The sequence below is a fragment of the Scyliorhinus torazame genome, chromosome 3, assembly GCF_047496885.1.
Source record: "Scyliorhinus torazame isolate Kashiwa2021f chromosome 3, sScyTor2.1, whole genome shotgun sequence".
Classification (NCBI taxonomy): Eukaryota; Metazoa; Chordata; class Chondrichthyes; order Carcharhiniformes; family Scyliorhinidae; genus Scyliorhinus; species Scyliorhinus torazame.
This window is the reverse complement of record NC_092709.1, coordinates 109990198-110008689: the sequence shown is the minus strand read 5'-3', so window position 1 is coordinate 110008689 and position 18492 is coordinate 109990198. Positions and strand designations below refer to the sequence as shown.

Below are 18492 nucleotides of genomic sequence, written 5' to 3'. Positions count from 1 at the left end.
AGGTGGGACAGGGAGGATGTGAGTGACTATGGGGCTGTCTGGGGAGGTGGGACAAGGAGGATGTGAGTGGTTATGGGGCTGTATGGGGAGGTGGGACAGGGAGGATGTGAGTGGCTATGGGGCTGTATGGGGAGGTGGGACAGGGAGGATGTGAGTGACTATGGGGCTGTCTGGGGAGGTGGGACAAGGAGGATGTGAGTGGCTATGGGGCTGTATGGGGTGGTGGGACAGGGAGGATGTGAGTGGCTATGGGGCTGTATGGAGAGGTGGGAGAGGGAGGATGTGAGTGACTGTGGGGCTGTATGGGGAGGTGGGACAGGGAGGATGTGAGTGGCTATGGGGCTGTATGGGGAGGTGGGACAGGGAGGATGTGAGTGACTATGGGGCTGTCTGGGGAGGTGGGACAGCGAGGATGTGAGTGACTATGGGGCTGTATGGGGAGGTGGGACAGGGAGGATGCGAGTGGCTATGGGGCTGTATGGGGAGGTGGGACAGGGAGGATGTGAGTGGCGATGGGGCTGTATGGGGAGGTGGGACAGGGAGGATGTGAGTGGCTATGGGGCTGTCTGGGGAGGTGGGACAGGGAGGATGTGAGTGGCTATGGGGCTGTCTGGGGAGGAGGGACAGGGAGGATGTGAGTGGCTATGGTGTTGTATGGGGAGGTGGGACAGGGAGGATGTGAGTGGCTATGGGGCTGTCTGGGGAGGTGGGACAGGGAGGATGAGAGTGGCTATGGTGTTGTATGGGGAGGTGGGACAGGGAGGATGTGAGTGGCTATGGGGCTGTCTGGGGAGGTGGGACAGGGAGGATGTGAGTGGCTATGGGGCTGTCTGGGGAGGTGGGACAGGGAGGATGTGAGTGGCTATGGGGCTGTATGGGGAGGTGGGACAGGGAGGATGTGAGTGACTATGGGGCTGTCTGGGGAGATGGACCAGGGAGGATGTGAGTGGCTATGGGGCTGTATGGGGTGGTGGGACAGGGAGGATGTGAGTGGCTATGGGGCGGCATGGAGAGGTGGGACAGGGAGGATGTGAGTGGCTATGGGGCTGTATGTGGTGGTGGGACAGGGAGGATGTGAGTGGCTATGGGGCTGTATGGGGAGGTGGGACAGGGAGGATGCGAGTGGCTATGGGGCTGTATGGGGAGGTGGGACAGGGAGGATGTGAGTGGCTATGGGGCTGTATGGGGAGGTGGGACAGGGAGGATGTGAGTGGCTATGGGGCTGTCTGGGGAGGTGGGACAGGGAGGATGAGAGTGGCTATGGTGTTGTATGGGGAGGTGGGACAGGGAAGATGTGAGTGGCTATGGGGTGGCATGGGGAGGTGGGATAGGGAGGATGTGAGTGGCTATGGGGCTGTATGGAGAGGTGGGACAGGGAGGATGTGAGTGGCTCTGGGGCTGTATGGGGTGGTGGGACAGGGAGGATGTGAGTGGCTATGGGGCTGTATGGGGAGGTGGGACAGGGAGGATGTGAGTGGCTATGGGGCTGTCTGGGGAGGTGGGACAGGGAGGATGTGAGTGTCTATGGGGCGGTATGGGGAGGTGGGACAGGGAGGATGTGAGTGGCTATGGGGTGGTGGGACAGGGAGGCTGTGAGTGGCTATGGGGCTGTATGGGGAGGTGGGACAGGGAGGATGTGAGTGACTATGGGGCTGTATGGGGAGGTGCGACAGGGAGGATGTGAATGGCTATGGGGCTGTATGGGGAGGTGGGACAGGGAGGATGTGAGTGACTATGGGGCTGTCTGGGGAGGTGGGACAGGGAGGATGTGAGTGGCTATGGGGCTGTATGGGGTGGTGGGACAGGGAGGATGTGAGTGGCTATGGGGCTGTATGGGGAGTTGGGACAGGGAGGATGTGAGTGGCTATGGGGCGGCATGGAGAGGTGGGACAGGGAGGATGTGAGTGGCTATGGGGCTGTATGGGGAGGTGGGACAGGGAGGATGTGAGTGGCTATGGGGCTGTCTGGGAGTTGGGACAGGGAGGATGTGAGTGGCTATGGGGCTGTATAGGGAGGTGGGATACGGAAGATGTGAGTGGCTATGGGGCTGTATGGGGAGTTGGGACAGGGAGGATGTGAGTGGCTATGGGGCTGTATGGGGAGGTGGGACAGGGAGGATGTGAGTGGCTATGGGATGTATGGGGTGGTGGGACAGGGAGGATGTGAGTGGCTATGGGGCTGTATGGGGAGGTGGGACAGGGAGGATGTGAGTGGCTATGGGGCGGCATGGAGAGGTGGGACAGGGAGGATGTGAGTGGCTGTCGGGCTGTATGGGGAGGTGGGACAGGGAGGATGTGAGTGGCTATCGGGCGACATGGAGAGGTGGGACAGGGAGGATGTGAGTGGCTATGGGGCTGTATGGAGAGGTGGTACAGGGAGGATGTGAGTGGCGATGGGGCTGTATGGGGAGGTGGGACAGGGAGAATGTGAGTGACTATGGGGCTGTCTGGGGAGGTGTGACAAGGAGGATGTGAGTGGCTATGGGGCTGTATGGGGAGGTGGGACAGGGAGGATGTGAGTGGCTATGGGGCGGAATGGGGAGGTGGGACAGCGAGGATGTGAGTGGCTATGGGGCTGTATGGGGAGGTGGGACAGGGAGGATGCGAGTGGCTATGGGGCTGTATGGGGAGGTGGGACAGGGAGGATGTGAGTGGCTATGGGGCTGTATGGGGAGGTGGGACAGGGAGGATGTGAGTGGCTATGGGCTGTATGGGGAGTTGGGACAGGGAGGATGTGAGTGGCTATGGGACTGTATGGGGTGGTGGGACAGGGAGGATGTGAGTGACTGTGGAGCTGTATGGAGAGGTGGGACAGGGAGGATGTGAGTGTCTATGGGGTGGTGGGACAGGGAGGATGTGAGTGGCTATGGGGCTGTATGGGGAGGTGGGACAGGGCGGATGTGAGTGACTATGTCGCTGTATGGGGTGGTGGGATAGGGAGGACGTGAGTGGCTATGGGGCTGTATGGGGTGGTGGGACAGGGAGGATGTGAGTGGCTATGGGGCTGTATGGGGAGGTGGGACAGGGAGGATGTGAGTGGCTATGGGGCTGTATGGGGAGGTGGGATAGGGAGGACGTGAGTGGCTATGGGGCTGTATGGGGAGGTGGGACAGGGAGGATGTGAGTGGCTATGGGGCTGTATGGGGAGGTGGGACAGGGAGGATGTGAGTGACTATGGGGCTGTCTGGGGAGGTGGGACAGGGAGGATGTGAGTGGCTATGGGGCTGTATGGAGAGGTGGGACAGGGAGGATGTGAGTGGCTATGGGGCAGCATGGAGAGGTGGGACAGGGAGGATGTGAGTGGCTATGGGCTGTATGGGGTGGTGGGACAGGGAGGATGTGAGTGACTGTGGGGCTGTATGGGGAGGTGGGACAGGGAGGATGTGAGTGGCTATGGGGCTCTATGGGGAGGTGGGACAGGGAGGATGTGAGCAGCTATGGGGGCTGTATGGGGTGGTGGGACAGGGAGGATGTGACTGGCTATGGGCCTGTATGGGGAGGTGGGACAGGGAGGATGTGAGTGGCCATGGGGTGGTGGGACAGGGAGGATGTGAGTGGCTATGGGGCTCTATGGGGAGGTGGGACAGGGAGGATGTGAGTGGCTATGTGGCTCTATGGGGAGGTGGGACAGGGAGGATGTGAGTGGCTATGGGGCTGTATGGGGAGGTGGGACAGGGAGGATGTGAGTGGCTATGGGGCTGTATGGGGAGGTGGGGCAGGGAGGATGTGAGTGGCTATGGGGCTCTATGGGGAGGTGGGACAGGGAGGATGTGAGTGGCTATGGGGCTGTATGGGGAGGTGGGGCAGGGAGGATGTGAGTGACTATGGGGCTGTCTGGGGAGGTGGGACAGGGAGGATGCGAGTGTCTATGGGGCTGTATGGGGAGGTGGGACAGGGAGGTTGTGAGTGACTATGGGGCTGTCTGGGGAGGTGGGACAGGGAGGATGTGAATGGCTATGGGGCTGTATGGGGAGGTGGGACAGGGAGGATGCGAGTGTCTATGGGGCTGTATGGGGAGGTGGGACAGGGAGGTTGTGAGTGACTATGGGGCTGTCTGCGGAGGTGGGACAGGGAGGATGTGAATGACTATGGGGCTGAATGGGGTGGTGTGACAGAGAGGATGTGAGTGACTGTGGGGCTGTATGGGGAGGTGGGACAGGGAGGATGTGAGTGGCTATGGGGCTGTATGGGGAGTTGGGACAGGGAGGATGCGAGTGGCTATGGGGCTGTATGGGGAGTTGGGACAGGGAGGATGTGAGTGGCTATGGGACTGTATGGGGAGTTGGGACAGGGAGGATGTGAGTGGCTATGGGGCTGTCTGGGAGTTGGGACAGGGAGGATGTGAGTGACTGTGGGGCTGTATGGAGAGGTGGGAGAGGGAGGATGTGAGTGGCTATGGGGCTGTATGGGGAGGTGGGACAGGGAGGATGTGAGTGACTATGGGGCTGTCTGGGGAGGTGGGACAGGGAGGATGTGAGTGGCTATGGGGCTGTATGGGGAGGAGGGACAGGGAGGATGTGAGTGGCTATGGGGCTGTCTGGGGAGGTGGGACAGGGAGGATGTGAGTGGCTATGGGGCTGTATGGGGAGGTGGGACAGGGAGGATGCGAGTGGCTATGGGGCTGTATGGGGAGGTGGGACAGGGAGGATGTGAGTGACTATGGGGCTGTCTGGGGAGGTGGGACAGGGAGGATGTGAGTGACTATGGGGCTGTGTGGGGTGGTGGGACAGGGAGGATGTGAGTGACTGTGGGGCTGTATGGGGAGTTGGGACAGGGAGGATGTGAGTGACTGTGGGGCTGTATGGGGAGGTGGGCAGGGAGGATGTGAGTGGCTATGGGGCGGTATGGAGAGGTGGGACAGGGAGGATGTGAGTGGCTATGGGGCTGTATGGGGTGGTGGGACAGGAAGGATGTGACTATGGGGCTGTATTGGGATGTGGGACAGGGAGGATGTGAGCAGCAAGGGGGGGACGTGCAGACTCCACACACACAGTGACCCAAGCCGGGAATCGAACCTGGGACCCTGGAGCTGTGAAGCAACTGTGCTAACCACTATGCTACCATGCTGCCCTTTGACGGCAGAAGATCTCTCGCCGCTGCTGGACCCCACCAAGAAGCTTGCTGAGGGCTCCGTCGGTGAAGAGTGGTGCAGTCATTGTGCTAAGAATCAAACAAACAACCAATTCAAGATTATAAGTCGTGTTCAGTGTTAGAAGTTACATACATTCACACATTGCAAACAGAAAGAGCATGTGCATGATTTGAGTCTTGTTAAACTAAACAAAATATTGGAGGAGAGCCATTTCCTGGTCATTCTCCATGGCAACCTCTCTACCAACCAGAGTCCACGTTACCAAGGGATCAGTACACTCTTCTTGTGCAGTATAAAGTATTGTTCCCTTTGAGATTTTGTATTCTTGCAATTCTGTCCTGATGAGTGTAAGATAAAAAGCTTCAATGGCATGTCTCTTTTTTCAGCAACACTCATGTTCTGCCCGACAAAGTGACTATTACAAGTTTACACTGTGAAGATGTCATATGGACTCAAAATGTTAACTCTGTTTCCCTCACTCCACAATTGCTGTCAGACCTGCTGAGTTTTGCAGCAAGTTTACTGTTTGTTCAAAAACCTTTGAGCTTCACGAGGGCACTAAAATGTTTGTATCAATCTGAAGTCAGGGTCTGTAAAAGTCCCTGAAAGAATAATCTCCCATAACTTCTGATTTAGGCTGTCTGCACTATAAATCAAGTGTACTCTATACAGTGTCAAAACAGTAGATGTGTGACTTTATGCAGTAGATGTATAATTTCTTTATTGTGTCAAACCTGACATGCAAAATGCTCAGAATTCATTGGATTCTTTAGAGACATCATAAATCTACCTGACCTTAACTTAAAATGTCGGACAGACTTTCAACATTTACATTTTGAACTTTTTGTAGACATAATTGCCCAAGTAATTCATTTAGGCACGTGTAATGTTCCATTCAGGCAGAAGCCAGCAATGTAAATAGGTGGCTGTGAGGTTTGGATCCTGAATTGCAGCTTCTGTCAGTATAGAATGGTGTCAGAGCTGACATAAAAAAACCAAATTCTTAACCATGCTTCTCTAACATAGCATTTTGTTTATAAATTTATCTGACAAATAACACACTATTCCTATTTATTCCTCTCAAGCTCCTGACTCTAGTGCATTGGTGAGATTTCATTGTATTCTGATTTCAGTCCATTATATTGTAAGAGTCCTTCTTGTTTATTTCCTTTGTTCCTATTTCTTTTATGTTATTTTATTATTTTGGTCCGTAGACCGATAATCGGGATATGCGGTTAAACAGATGACTCAAAGTTAAACAGCCTGCTTGTCAGGACACTGTGTTCCCAGGTTTTGTGTTTGCAAAGGAGGAGCCAGTTTCTTGGGCCCTGAGTGGACGTTAGGAACCAGATTTGGAGGGAGTTGGATCGATTAGTTAACTGCAACTGGTGGGTTGGCCAAGGACAGTATTCTTCCTGACAACGGTAAGTGATTGGTTCTTGTGCGATGCTTTCTGAAAGAACTGGGCAGAGGTGCTTAGATCTTGGAAGTGAAAGGGACGCTCTCTCTCCAGCTTACTGAAGTGAAAAAACTCTTGTATTGTTCTGAAAGAAGTGGTGCACGCACATCCTTTGCTTTGAACCTGGAATGATGTGGAGTCTGCAGAGCAGGTAGACAACCTTGCCAGAGAAACCCATCTCAAGCCTAGAAGGAAGACGAATCAAACAAAAAGCTGAACTTCAGAAAGACATTAACTAGAAATCATCCCAGTTCATCAAAGATCTTTATCCTTGTATTTTTGGGGGCGATTTAGCATGGCCAGTCCACCTAACCTGCTCATCTTTGGACTGTGGGAGGAAACACTTTTTCTTAATGTTTTCTTTCCCTTTCCACCATCCTTTCCCCTCTGTTGTCTGTGTAGAGAGTGGGGGTAATTAGGAAAGGGGGGATTGGGAAAGGGGTCTTGGGTAACTACATTTTCTTGCCACTTTAATTATAATACTGTACATAATAAAAAAAATATTTGTGTTTAAGTTACAAACCTGATGACTGCACTTTATTGGGTTCAACAAAGAACCTCGGGTATTTTATATAAAATTTAATTTCAGCTGCGTTGCGACTCTGGGTCAAGTGAGGCTGGAATTGACCACACACTAGCTCAGGGTGTCATGACAATATTCTCAGACCAATTTAATCTGTGCAATAATAATTTAGAAAACAAATAAATGAAAATTATGGACCCTGGTAATTTTCCTGCTCAAGGTAGCGCTGGGAATTTAATGAAAAACTCATTCTCGGATGCCAAGTAGCTGCCATAAAGATTTGTGATCCATTTGCAATGTTATTTTGTGAACTAAATGCTTTTTGACTTGTGTTTCACATTATTTGTTCTTGTATCACAAGTGACTTTGGATGCCAAGTCAATGAAGAATAAACATCGAGATAAAATACGTAACCTGTGTGCAAGAGCAAAACAGAAATAAATGAAAATCCCATAAAAACAACCTTGCAGCTTATCAAATATAATGACCCAGATTTTACGGTTAGCAATGAAGCTGTTTATTCCAATTACTCACAAACATTGTAGATTTTTGCACTATTAGAGTGCCAAAATAAACAGGATTTTGGCCATGTCTGAACAGGGCAAGTGATAAGATTGAGAATTCTTACTGAGACACCCAGGGTACAATTCTCTGGCCTCGTTACACTCTCGCTCGAGCTAAACGAGGCCGGTGAATAGCGGGAGAGGCCGAAAAAGAAAACCGCACCAGTCGCCAAACAGTTTGCGATGCAACCGGCTCGCTCCTGTAGGTGAAATTGGGATCTTGCCCTATTGCTTTTCACAGTAACTTCATTGAAACCTACTTGTGACAAGAAGCGATTATTATTATTATTGTGGCGAGAAATCAATTATCACCACTTATTCCATATTTCCATACAATTAACTAGAGCCACCCATAATCTAACGGCCTCCCGTCATTCAGCAGCCTCCGCAGCAAGTGGTTACGCGTGCACTGATTAGTACTCCTTTTGAAAAACATGACCTGGCGGAAGGGCCTCTGTGGGGAGCCAAGGAGGTGAGTGGCCATCTTTGCTCATGGGGGGGGGGGGCTGGGGCAGAGGGGGCAACTGGGGGGGGCAACAGTGCATGGCACCACCATGCCAACATCTGAATCGTCTGTATCCATTCTGGGGGCAACCCTTGTCACTGCCCGTCTGCCCCACCGACCACCCATAAACCCCACTGACTAACAAAGCCTCTGGCCGTGCAGCTGAAGTCTATTGGTAATAGGGAATTGGCAATCATGCTTATGTGAGCACTCCACACAACCCACATGGATCTCCATGGGTGGGCGGGCCATGTAGCATGTGGGAGTCATTGCCCAGCATCCCAATCATACCTTAATGCCTGGACACTGTGCCTGAACACTGCCAACATCCGAACACCCAGGGGATGGGACACCGCTCCGGGGACAAGTCCACGGTTGGTAGGTGGGTGAGTGCTATAGGAAGGGGACCAGAGCCCGGTCCAGGTGACGTTATTAGCGGGTGTCCGGGGTATAGGGTGTGGGGTCTGGTGAGGGGGACCCGCTGCGGCTGGGAGTGAAGAGGGAAGGGTATTACGTGTGGTGGGGAAGGGGGGAATCAATGGGGGATTGGAGGGTCCTGGGGTGGGAGCCACCGCTGTTTGTCAGTCTAACACCCTCTCCCGATGCCTTACAGATATTGAACGCTATGGCAGGGATATTAGATGCAGAACTTGCCCTAGTGGTGCTGCTGCTAGGCCGGGTGGCCAGAGGCCGGAGACGGCAGCAGCAGCAGCGTCTGCAAATGCTCAAGGCGACGGCCCATGTGCCAGATCCTGCCCCACACCCTGGGGACCTGGCCGTCCAACAAGCCAGGAAGGGAGCCAAAGGGGGAGGCCTGCGACAGCTCAAGATTTACAGGCGTCGCTGGTCATTTTGAACAAATGACAGACAGCGTGTGCCGCAGGAGGCTTCGCCTCAACAGGGAGATGGTGTGTCACCGGTGCCACGTCTTCGCGGGCTTGGCATCATAGGGCTGAGGAGGACTCTCCCGCTCTCTGTGCCCATTCAGTTGATTGCAGCCTGAACTTTTATGCCATGGGTCACAAAAGCCCTGCATCTCGTGGCGGAGACTACATCATCTTTGACATGAACCAAGCCAGGGCAGTAGGTTTCCCCACCATCGCCTGGATACCCCAGGCCCAGGGTGTAGTGGATGCCACACATATTGCCCTGCGCTCACCGGGCCATCTGGGAGTGCCCTACTTTAACAGAAAGGGGTTCCACTCCCTGAGCATACAGCTTGTGTGTGACCACCACATGAAGATCATGCATGTGTGTGCACGATTCTTGGGGAGTGACAACTACAGTTACATCCTGGGGCAGTCGGTCATCCCCGGCCTCTTCAAGGGCGACCCCAGGGTGGCCGGTACCTCTTGGGGGATAAGTTTTATCCGCTGAGGGCCTGGCTAATGACGCCGGTTCGGAGATCGGAGACCAAAGCGGAAACCTGGTACAACGAGGCCTATGTGGCCACCCTGACTGTCATTGAGTGGTCCATCGGACTCAAGATGCAGTTCTGATGCCTCGACCACTCCAGTGCACTGCCTGGAGGGTCGCCCACTTTGTTGTGGTCTGCTGTGCCCTCTACAACCTCGCACAGAAGCGGGGTGACGAGCTGGAGGTTGGTTCCCTCCCCTGCCTCCCAAGAGACCCCTCGAAGTGAGCTTGGAGGATGCCATGATCAATGCGTCACAGCTGTCATCCCACCCTCCACTAGCGCAGAGACACGCACCTCGGTGGGAAACGTTAGTGGACAGGCTTCTGGGGGGTAGATGGGGTTGAGGGGGGTGGGGGGTGAGTGGGTGGTGGGGAGACTGGGACAGTACCATCGGGAGAACGGGGAACTGTATTACACATTAAATAGTCTTGAGCACAATCAGTATGTCACTTTCTTCCGCAATGCGGACAGACCTCCGAACCCGTGGCTCATCTGTCCAGGCATCTCTCCGTCCCCGGGTACACCACGTGCAAGTTAGCGAGCACTCAGCAGACAAGCAGGGGTCAGACTATGGCTAAGATTGAGGGGCACTGGCGCTCAGCTCTCTGTGGGGTATCACCCTGCCCTCGACACTGACCTGCTGATGGTGCCGAAACAGTCCCAGCACCCTGGAGTGATGTGACACATACCATGGGAGGGTGGGAAATGGGAGTGCGGGGAGACAGACCAGGCCACGTCCTGTGTGAATCGGGCGAGTATGAGGGCCTCCCTGGCCCAATGGGCTTGCCGGTCCCTTGCCGCTGCTGCCTGTCCTGCAGCCTCCACTAGTCTTCCGGTTTTTCTGTGGGATTGTCCTCCAGTCCCCGCTGGTCCAGCGCTGCCTCATCATCCTAGTCCCTTGTCCTCCTCCTCCTCAGAGGTGGCCACACTGTTGGAGCCTGGTCTGGGATCATAATAGTGTGTCAACATGTAAATCCTTCCAAACAGGCCAATGGCTGGCAGTAAGAGTAGGCGAGACTCCTGGTTAGCGACACTTGATGTGGCGTGTCACCTCTCAAGCTAGTAGCCCCTAGCAAGAGACAAGTGACCTGTTCCGGGAATTACTAGCTATAGAAACAGATAAAAGTCTGCCTTAGTGCATCACCAGGTGCAGGAAGAGAATTGAAATGGAAGAGATGAATGTTACATATATTACCAAACTAAAACAGAATAAAGTTTTGTAGGTTTTGGACAGCCAATGCCATTTCTATTAATTAGCCATGTTATACGTGCAACCATGAAGATACCTGTTGCATATTTCCAGCATTAGTTGTTTTTATTTCAGATTTCAGTATTTTGCTTTTATATTCAATCAACTATACTTCTTGTGATAAATACTTTTAAGCAATTCATAATGAAAGCTTTGTAAAACATTTCAATATGGTATGATGTTTTAGTAGGTGAGAGGCCTGACCTGAGATGGAAATTAGAGGTTAATTCATTCACCATAAACTTGAAATTACTTAACAGTAAATGCAAAAATGCATAAATTTTACTGAAAACATTAAATTATGGTTAAATATTCTCAGCCCTGTGTTGGCAGGAGTGGAAGTGGGGTGCCCCAGGAAAATAGGGGGCTGGGGGAGGGGAAGCAGTGTCAGGATGGTTCTCTGATGTATATCTGCTGCTGGGGAAGTTCCCAAGGGAAGATGCCTTGGAAGTGGATCACCTGCCTGTTTTATGGGGGCGGGCAGTCATTTAAAATTAAGAGGCGATTTTGCACCTGCACTGCCATGTGAGAAGGCCACGAGTTCTACTGAGGTGGCTTCTTTGCAACAGTTTGGTGGCCCATCAGGGCTGGAGGCTCCACACTGCAAAGAGGGAGCCATGAGGAAAGACAGCCCCAACAATCCAATTGGAAGAGCTCCCCCATTAATCCAAAGGGCCTTCTGCTTCTTAAATGTTCATCCCTTCAAGGCACCTCCATCATACCGGATTGGTCAATTAGCTGCCTCGGCAGCTGGTGAGGCTTTCAAAACTGCTGGCTCTGTGACTGCACCGACGGTGTTATGAACCCGTCTGCCAAGCTTAATAGTCTGGGAAAATAACTCACTGGTTTGGCTCTCGGCAACGGCAGGCTTGGGAACCCACATTCGGTTCATTTTTTGGGGTTCCGAAGCATGCTGAAAAATTCAATAAATGCAACAGTTAATCTCATCAAAAAGAAAAACAAAGTAGGAATATGTACACCATTAATGTTTATTGATGAATCTTGCAAAAATAAATACTGCAACTGTACATCAATACACTTGCAAAATGAACACAATATAAATTGGTCCCAGCAAAAATGTAATGTACTAGACATTTGTTCAGGTTAAAATACATTAATGATGGCCCACAACCAATAACGTTCAAAATCTTGCATAACCCTGAAAAGACTCAGATACTATTAACTAGGTTCTATCTTGTTCAGAAGCAATGGAAAAGCAAAATGTTAGAGATATGAAAGCAGCTCAGTAAAGAACAATGAATATCAACTGACAACCAGTGACTTAAACATGAGCAAATTTGGTTTACACGACTGTAATACTACATAGTATGTTACTAATGGTCCCCTTATTTAAAGGATTATACTCCAAAATTTACAGTGAAATTGTAAAAAGAAATGTATACTGAATTTAATAAATGAACACAATACTGTCCAAACAAATTACGACTGAATCAATTATGGGTACAATGTAGTTATCTAACTGAAGGGTCTATTTTAATCACACATTGTGACTTTGGAGTCAAATGGGTTTAGATATAGAGTTCTGAGACTGAAGTGCTCTATTTCTGCATGTGTATACATACATGCACCAATATATACATATATATATATATTAAAATATAAAAATAAATTTTATTAGCCTTTACCAGTTCCGCAGATGACACACTATGTCAAAATAAATGCTTGTAATATAAAATTATTCAGGTCCTCATAGGATACTAGCTGGGTAACATAAAACGGAATAGAATTTTGGGTGCTTCCCAACAGTTGATAACAAAGGAATTGATATTCAGCAGTCTGCAGCTACGAATTACTGTAACTCATCCATACACAATTTTGATTCATTGAATTTGTGACTCATATATGTCATTATTGAATATAGAATTACAGTAATACATTCAAAGAACAGCTTCCAGCAATAGTTTGCAGTAGGTTACATCATTGAATGAAATATTTAATGTTTCCCACATTCAATAACTGTTCAACAATTATGTGTATTCGGAATTTAAACCTGCCTGATCTGAATAAGACAGTTTGACTGACTAAAAAGTACTGATGCAATCTGATCGGAGGCATTCTATCAGTTGTCTTGCCTATCCTCAATATGGCAAGAAACTATTTAAAAATAGCCACTATTCCTCAATTCGATTAATGTCATGCATTATGGTTTTAATGGGAGCAGACACTAACGGAGTTAATTTCTGCCCTTTACCCACCACAACAGCACTTAGACATACTATGGGAAATCCTCATGGGACAAAAGGCAAAAGCTTTGTGAATTTAACACAAAATGAGGGCAGCTAATGTTATAACATTATATGTAAAGCCTGGCCCCGGGGGGGGGGGGGGGGGGGGGGGGGGGGGGGAGAGAGAGAGAGAGAGAGAGAGAGAGAGAGAGAGAGAGAGAGAGAGAGAGTGGCATTTGTTCCTCTTTTAAAAAAAACAATAGATCAAGGGCAACACGGTGGCGCAGTGGGTTAGCCCTGTTGCCTCACGGCGCCGAGGTCCCAGGTTCGATCCCGGCTCTGGGTCACTGTCCGTGTGGAGTTTGCACATTCTCCCCGTGACTGCGTGTGTTTCACCCCCACAACCCAAAAAGATGTGCAGGGTAGGTGGATTGGCCACGCTAAATTGCCCCTTAATTGGAAAAAAAGAATTGGGTACTCTAAATTTATTTAAAAAAAACAATAGATCAGAAATGTGAAAGAAATCCCTTTCATATAGCTGAATTGTATTTGGATGGACTATCTGTTAGTTTAATAAGTATTTTTTGGTGCTAAAAGAAAAACCATTCATACACCTTGACTAATTTGCTGCAGTCTTCTACTCTTATTCAACTAATAGTTCTTATTCGAGGAGAAAAAACAAACTAAAAATGTCAGTTGTACTCTTAAGGCACTTAATCATGAACATCCTAAAATAAAGCAGATACATCTGCACAATCTTAAACATAAATCAGTACTCGAACAGTTTGTTGAGGTTCTACAATTACTTTTCATTGTATGGCATACATACATTCATACAAAATAAAAGATTCCATTGATGTTATACAGGTATCTTTGTCTGTTTTGTGAGCTTCAGAGCCTGTGAAAGAAAAACATACTATTTTTTAAATTTTGAACTGAAGAGCATATCAGCATTGTTTCTATTTTCTAAACCGACAGTCAGCCACAGTGGTAATTTTTTCTTTTAAAAACTCTTCTTGGAAATACCAGAAATTGCTTTCATCATACAGTTAACAACTTGCCTTGAACTTATCATTCCAAGTTGCTTTACAACAAGGCTATGGAACATAGACATAGAACATACAGTGCAGAAGGCGACCATTCGGCCCATCGAGTCTGCACCAACCCACTTAATCCCTCACTGCTACCCTATCCCCGTAACCCAGTAACCCCTCCTAACGTTTTTGGTCACTAAGGGCAATTTACCATGGCCAATCCACCTAATCTGCATGTCTGGACTGTGGGAGGAAACCGGAGCATCCTGAGGAAACCCACGCAGACACGGGGAGAACGTGCAGACAGTGAACCTGGGACCCTGGTGCTGTGAAGCCACAGTGCTATCCACTTGTGCTACCGTGCTGCCCGAATAAGATGGTGAGCAATTAGGTGGTGAGCAAACATAATTAGATGGTGAGCAATTTAAGGAGTTATTCGATCAGTTTAGCTCAGTTGGCTGGACAGCTGGTTTGTGATGCAGAACAAGGCCAACAGCGCAGGTTCCATTCCCGTACTGGCTGAGGTTATTCATGAAGGCTCAGCCTTCTCAACCTTGCCCCAGATGTGGTGATCTTCAGGTTAAATGCCCACCAGTCTGCTCTCCCCCTCAAAAGGGGAAAGCAGCCTATGATCATCTGGGACTATGGCCCCTTTACTTTACTTACTTTATTAGACTAGTTGACCAAAGGTTTGGTCAGCGAAGTGAGTTTCATGGAGGGAAGAGAGAGAGAGAGGCAGAGATATTTGGGTTAAGGAATATCAGAGATTAGGCTCTAGGGAGCTGAAGGCATGGCTTCCAATGGTAGCGAGATGACATTTTGGAATGTTCAAGAAGCTAGAATTTGGTGACATGTAAAGATCTAGGTTGTCGGCCTGGATGCTATTGGAGGATAGGGATGGGGTGAGGCAATGGAGAGATTTGAAAACATGGATGAGAATTTTAAAATCAATGTCTTCCTTGAGTAGGAGTCAGTGCAGACCAGTGAGCACAGGGGAGATAAGAGAATGGGACTTAGTTTGAGTTAGGACACTGGCAGCAGAGCTTTGAATGCCCTCCAAGTTTATAGAAGGTAAACATGTGATACTGACCAGAACTGCATTGGAATAATCAAATCTAGACGCGACAAAGGTATGGGTGAGGGTTTCAGCAACAGATTAGCTGAGGCAAAGATGGAGTCAGGTGATGTTACAGACGTGGTAATTAGTGGTCTTGGTGATAGTACAGATATGCTGTCGGAAGCTCATTTCAGGCTCAAACGTAACACAAAATTGTAGAACAGCTAAGTTTAGCCTCAGACAGTTGTCAGGGAGAGGATTGAACCACACAAGGAAATGAAATTTGGGATGAGGACCAAAGGCAATGATTTTTCACTTCCTTATATGCAACAAAAGTAACAATACGAAAGTCATAGGTTTTTTAACTTGTTACCTTACTTTGTTTTATCTTCTAAAAATGTTTGGGGATGTGGTTCACTGGTGAGATGAAAGTTTAAGACAGCTATAAGGGTCTCAGTTGAAATTATTTTAAATGATGTCAACCTGGTTCCAACTGAGCAAAAACTGCCTAAACTTCAGGACATGCTGATAGTAAATTGATTCTGCTGCAGAAGATGACATCAAGGTGGCTAATTTGGAAAATAGAACATCTTTCATCAGTGTGACATGAAGTGCCCTTTGGCGTTTGAGGACTGTCATGTTGATTGCATTCTGGTCTCCCTGTATGAAGGTTGTTAGTTCTTCACCCCACTCCAGAACTTGATTTCGTAATCTAGGTTGATACTTCAGTGATGTACTGAGGGGGAGTTCTGTTGTTGGAAATACTATCAATCAGATATCACTGAGAGGTCTTACCTGCCTGCTGAGGCATGTAAAATATTCCAATCACTTAAAGAAGAATAGGGAGGTCTGCTGGTGCCTTGGCCCATGTTTTTCTGAACTGGGTATTTACCAAATTTGCAGTGTTAAAAATAGCCACTGAAGCACTACAGGGTTTTCAGATGAGATAGCGAGGTGAATTAAAGGAAGTCTCAATATTGGTTGAAGGAACAATCACAGTTTTAAGAAGAGAAAATATGCTTAGAAGGATTGTTAAATGAGGCCAAATGGATTGAAGTGAAGAACAAAAATAGGGCAATTAAATGGCTGGGAGCGTACTATAGATCCCCAAACAGTCAAAAGTAAATAGAAGATCAAATGTTTCCGAGAAGTGCTGAAACAATAGGCAATGATAGTGAGGGATTTCAACTACCATAATATTACCCAGGACGAAATCAGTATGTAAGGTGAAGGGGGTGCAAGGTTCTTAAAATGCATTCCACAAAATATTTCAGGACAAACTCCCAAATTTAGAGCCCCAGATGTCAAGAAGCATACAGGGTAGGATGTGGCAGAAGAGATGCAAGGTTCTTAATGAATACTCTCTGTCTTCACAAAAGAGGGCGACAGTGCAGTCATTGTAAAGAAAGAGCATTATATATTGGATGGATTAAAGATTGGGGGCGGGATTCTACGACCCTGCGCCGGGTCAGAGAATCCCCGGGGAGAGGCGCGAATCCCACCCCGCCGGCTGCCCTATTCTCCGGCGCGTTTTTCGGGGGCCGCCGGGATTCCCGCCACGCCGGTCGGGGGCCGTTGACAACGCATCCGGCGATTCTCCGGGTCCCGGTGGGTCAGGTGGCCGTCAAGTTTTGCCCAGTCTCGCCGGTGTGAATTACTCACCTCACACATGGCGGGACCTGGCAGGTAAGTGTGCGGGGGCGGTCCTGGGGGGGGATCCGACCCCACGGTGGCCTGACCTGCGATCGGGGCCTACCGATTTTGCGAGCGGGCTAGTTGTGGGGGTCTTCTTTCCTCCGCGCTGGGCCCCTGTAAGGCACTGCCATATTGCCCGGGGGCCGGCGCGGAGAAGGGAAAATCTTGCACATGCGCAGAAATACGCTGGCCGTTCTGCGCATGCGCGGAAATACACCGGCCGGTCCGCGCAGGCGCAAGATCACACCGGCCGTTCTGCGCATGCTCGAACTCGGGCCGGCCCTTTGGCGGCAGCTGGAGCTGTGGGAACCACTCCTAACCCCCGAGAAAGGTGAGAATTCCTCACCTTCGGAGGCTGTTGACAACGGGGTGTTGGCGCCGGTCTTCCCGCCGGCATGGGGACATAGCCCCATTATTGCAGAATCCCGCCCAGTGAGAGAGGAACTGTTAAGGAGTTTACCATCTTTGAAAGTAGATAAATCATTAGGCCCGGATGAAATGCATCCCAGGTATTAAGAGAAGCAAGGGAGAAAATAGTGGAAGCTCTGAGCATCACTTTCCAATGCTTTCTGATTAAAGCCATGGTGCCAAAGGATTGGATGATTGCCAATGTCTATCATTGTTTGAAAAGAAAGGGATAAACCATAATTAAAGGCTAGGCAGCTTAAACCCTGAAGTGGATGAATAATTGAAATAAATTCTGAGGTACAGTACTGAATGGCATTTAGAAATGCATGAATTAATCAAGGACAGTCAACACGGATCTGTTAAGGAAGGGTCATGTCTGACTAACTTGATTGAACTTTCTGAGGAAGTAACAAGTAGGATGGATGTTGGTTTGTTGTTTGATGTATACATGGATTCTAACCGCAAGCGGAGTGGGACACAGCCGGTAGATGCCAGGAAAGGCCTCTCCAAGCTTTCAGACAGCTGTTACGCCTCACGAGATCTAACCAGATCTAGCGAGTTATCGCAACTGTCGGCAGGACCCAGTCTCGCTCGGCTAATTGGGTTTAAGAACCCACTTAACTGGGCCGATGCTGGATCTAACTGGCTCCCGGAATCTATCAGCCTCTCCAGCGAGACCCCAGCCGGGCGCTGTTAGTACTGGTCCACACAAACGTTTCAGGCGGAATGGGACTCGAGGGCTCTCCCAGGCCATCGGAGGTCCCTAGGTGGTCAGGGAAGGGCAAGGTGGCACCCCGGTTCTCCCCTAGAACCTGGGTACCGCTAGGCTGACACCTAGGCACTACCACCCTGGAACTGCCAAGAGGCCCGGGTGACACTGCCAAGATGACAGGAGCACTGCCAAGATGCAAGGGCCCAGGATGGCATTGACATGGATCAAGGCCTGAGGGGAGCCATGCCCATGAAAGACGGAGCCTCGGGTGGTGAAGGGTGTGGGTCCTGGAAGGGGGGTGCCCGAAAGGGGGCTGGGAAGGAATGGAAAAGGGGACGCTCAGCCACCCCATTAGCAGGGTGTAGCCACTTTAAGGGGGGGGTGTAATGCCCACATGTGTGGGGAGTGACATTGTCCATGGGTGGTGGGTGTGGACGATCCTCAAGCTCACTTAGAAATCTGGACACTGTTTCAAATGGTGGCCTGATCTCAGAGGAGCTGGTCTGGCCAGCAAGGTCAGCTCCCCAGTGATGAAAAAAATTTGAAGTGTGGGCTAGCCCGGAGAGAAACTCCCCAGGGTCCGAAAAAGTGAC

The 18492-nt window shown here is 49.9% G+C and overlaps 1 protein-coding gene across 3 annotated transcripts in view; it reads right to left on the bottom strand.

Moving 5' to 3' along the window:
• Positions 1-11778: 11778 nt before the first annotated feature.
• The window catches only part of slc10a7 (solute carrier family 10 member 7), a 449575-nt gene continuing 442861 nt past the window's right edge, over positions 11779-18492 (bottom strand). For all 3 annotated transcript variants that reach the window (XM_072496104.1, XM_072496103.1, XM_072496105.1), the window contains one exon: positions 11779-13891. In XM_072496104.1, coding sequence (XP_072352205.1) covers positions 13853-13891 — 39 coding nt within the window. In that variant the 3' untranslated portion in view covers positions 11779-13852. The remainder of the gene's footprint in view (positions 13892-18492) is intronic.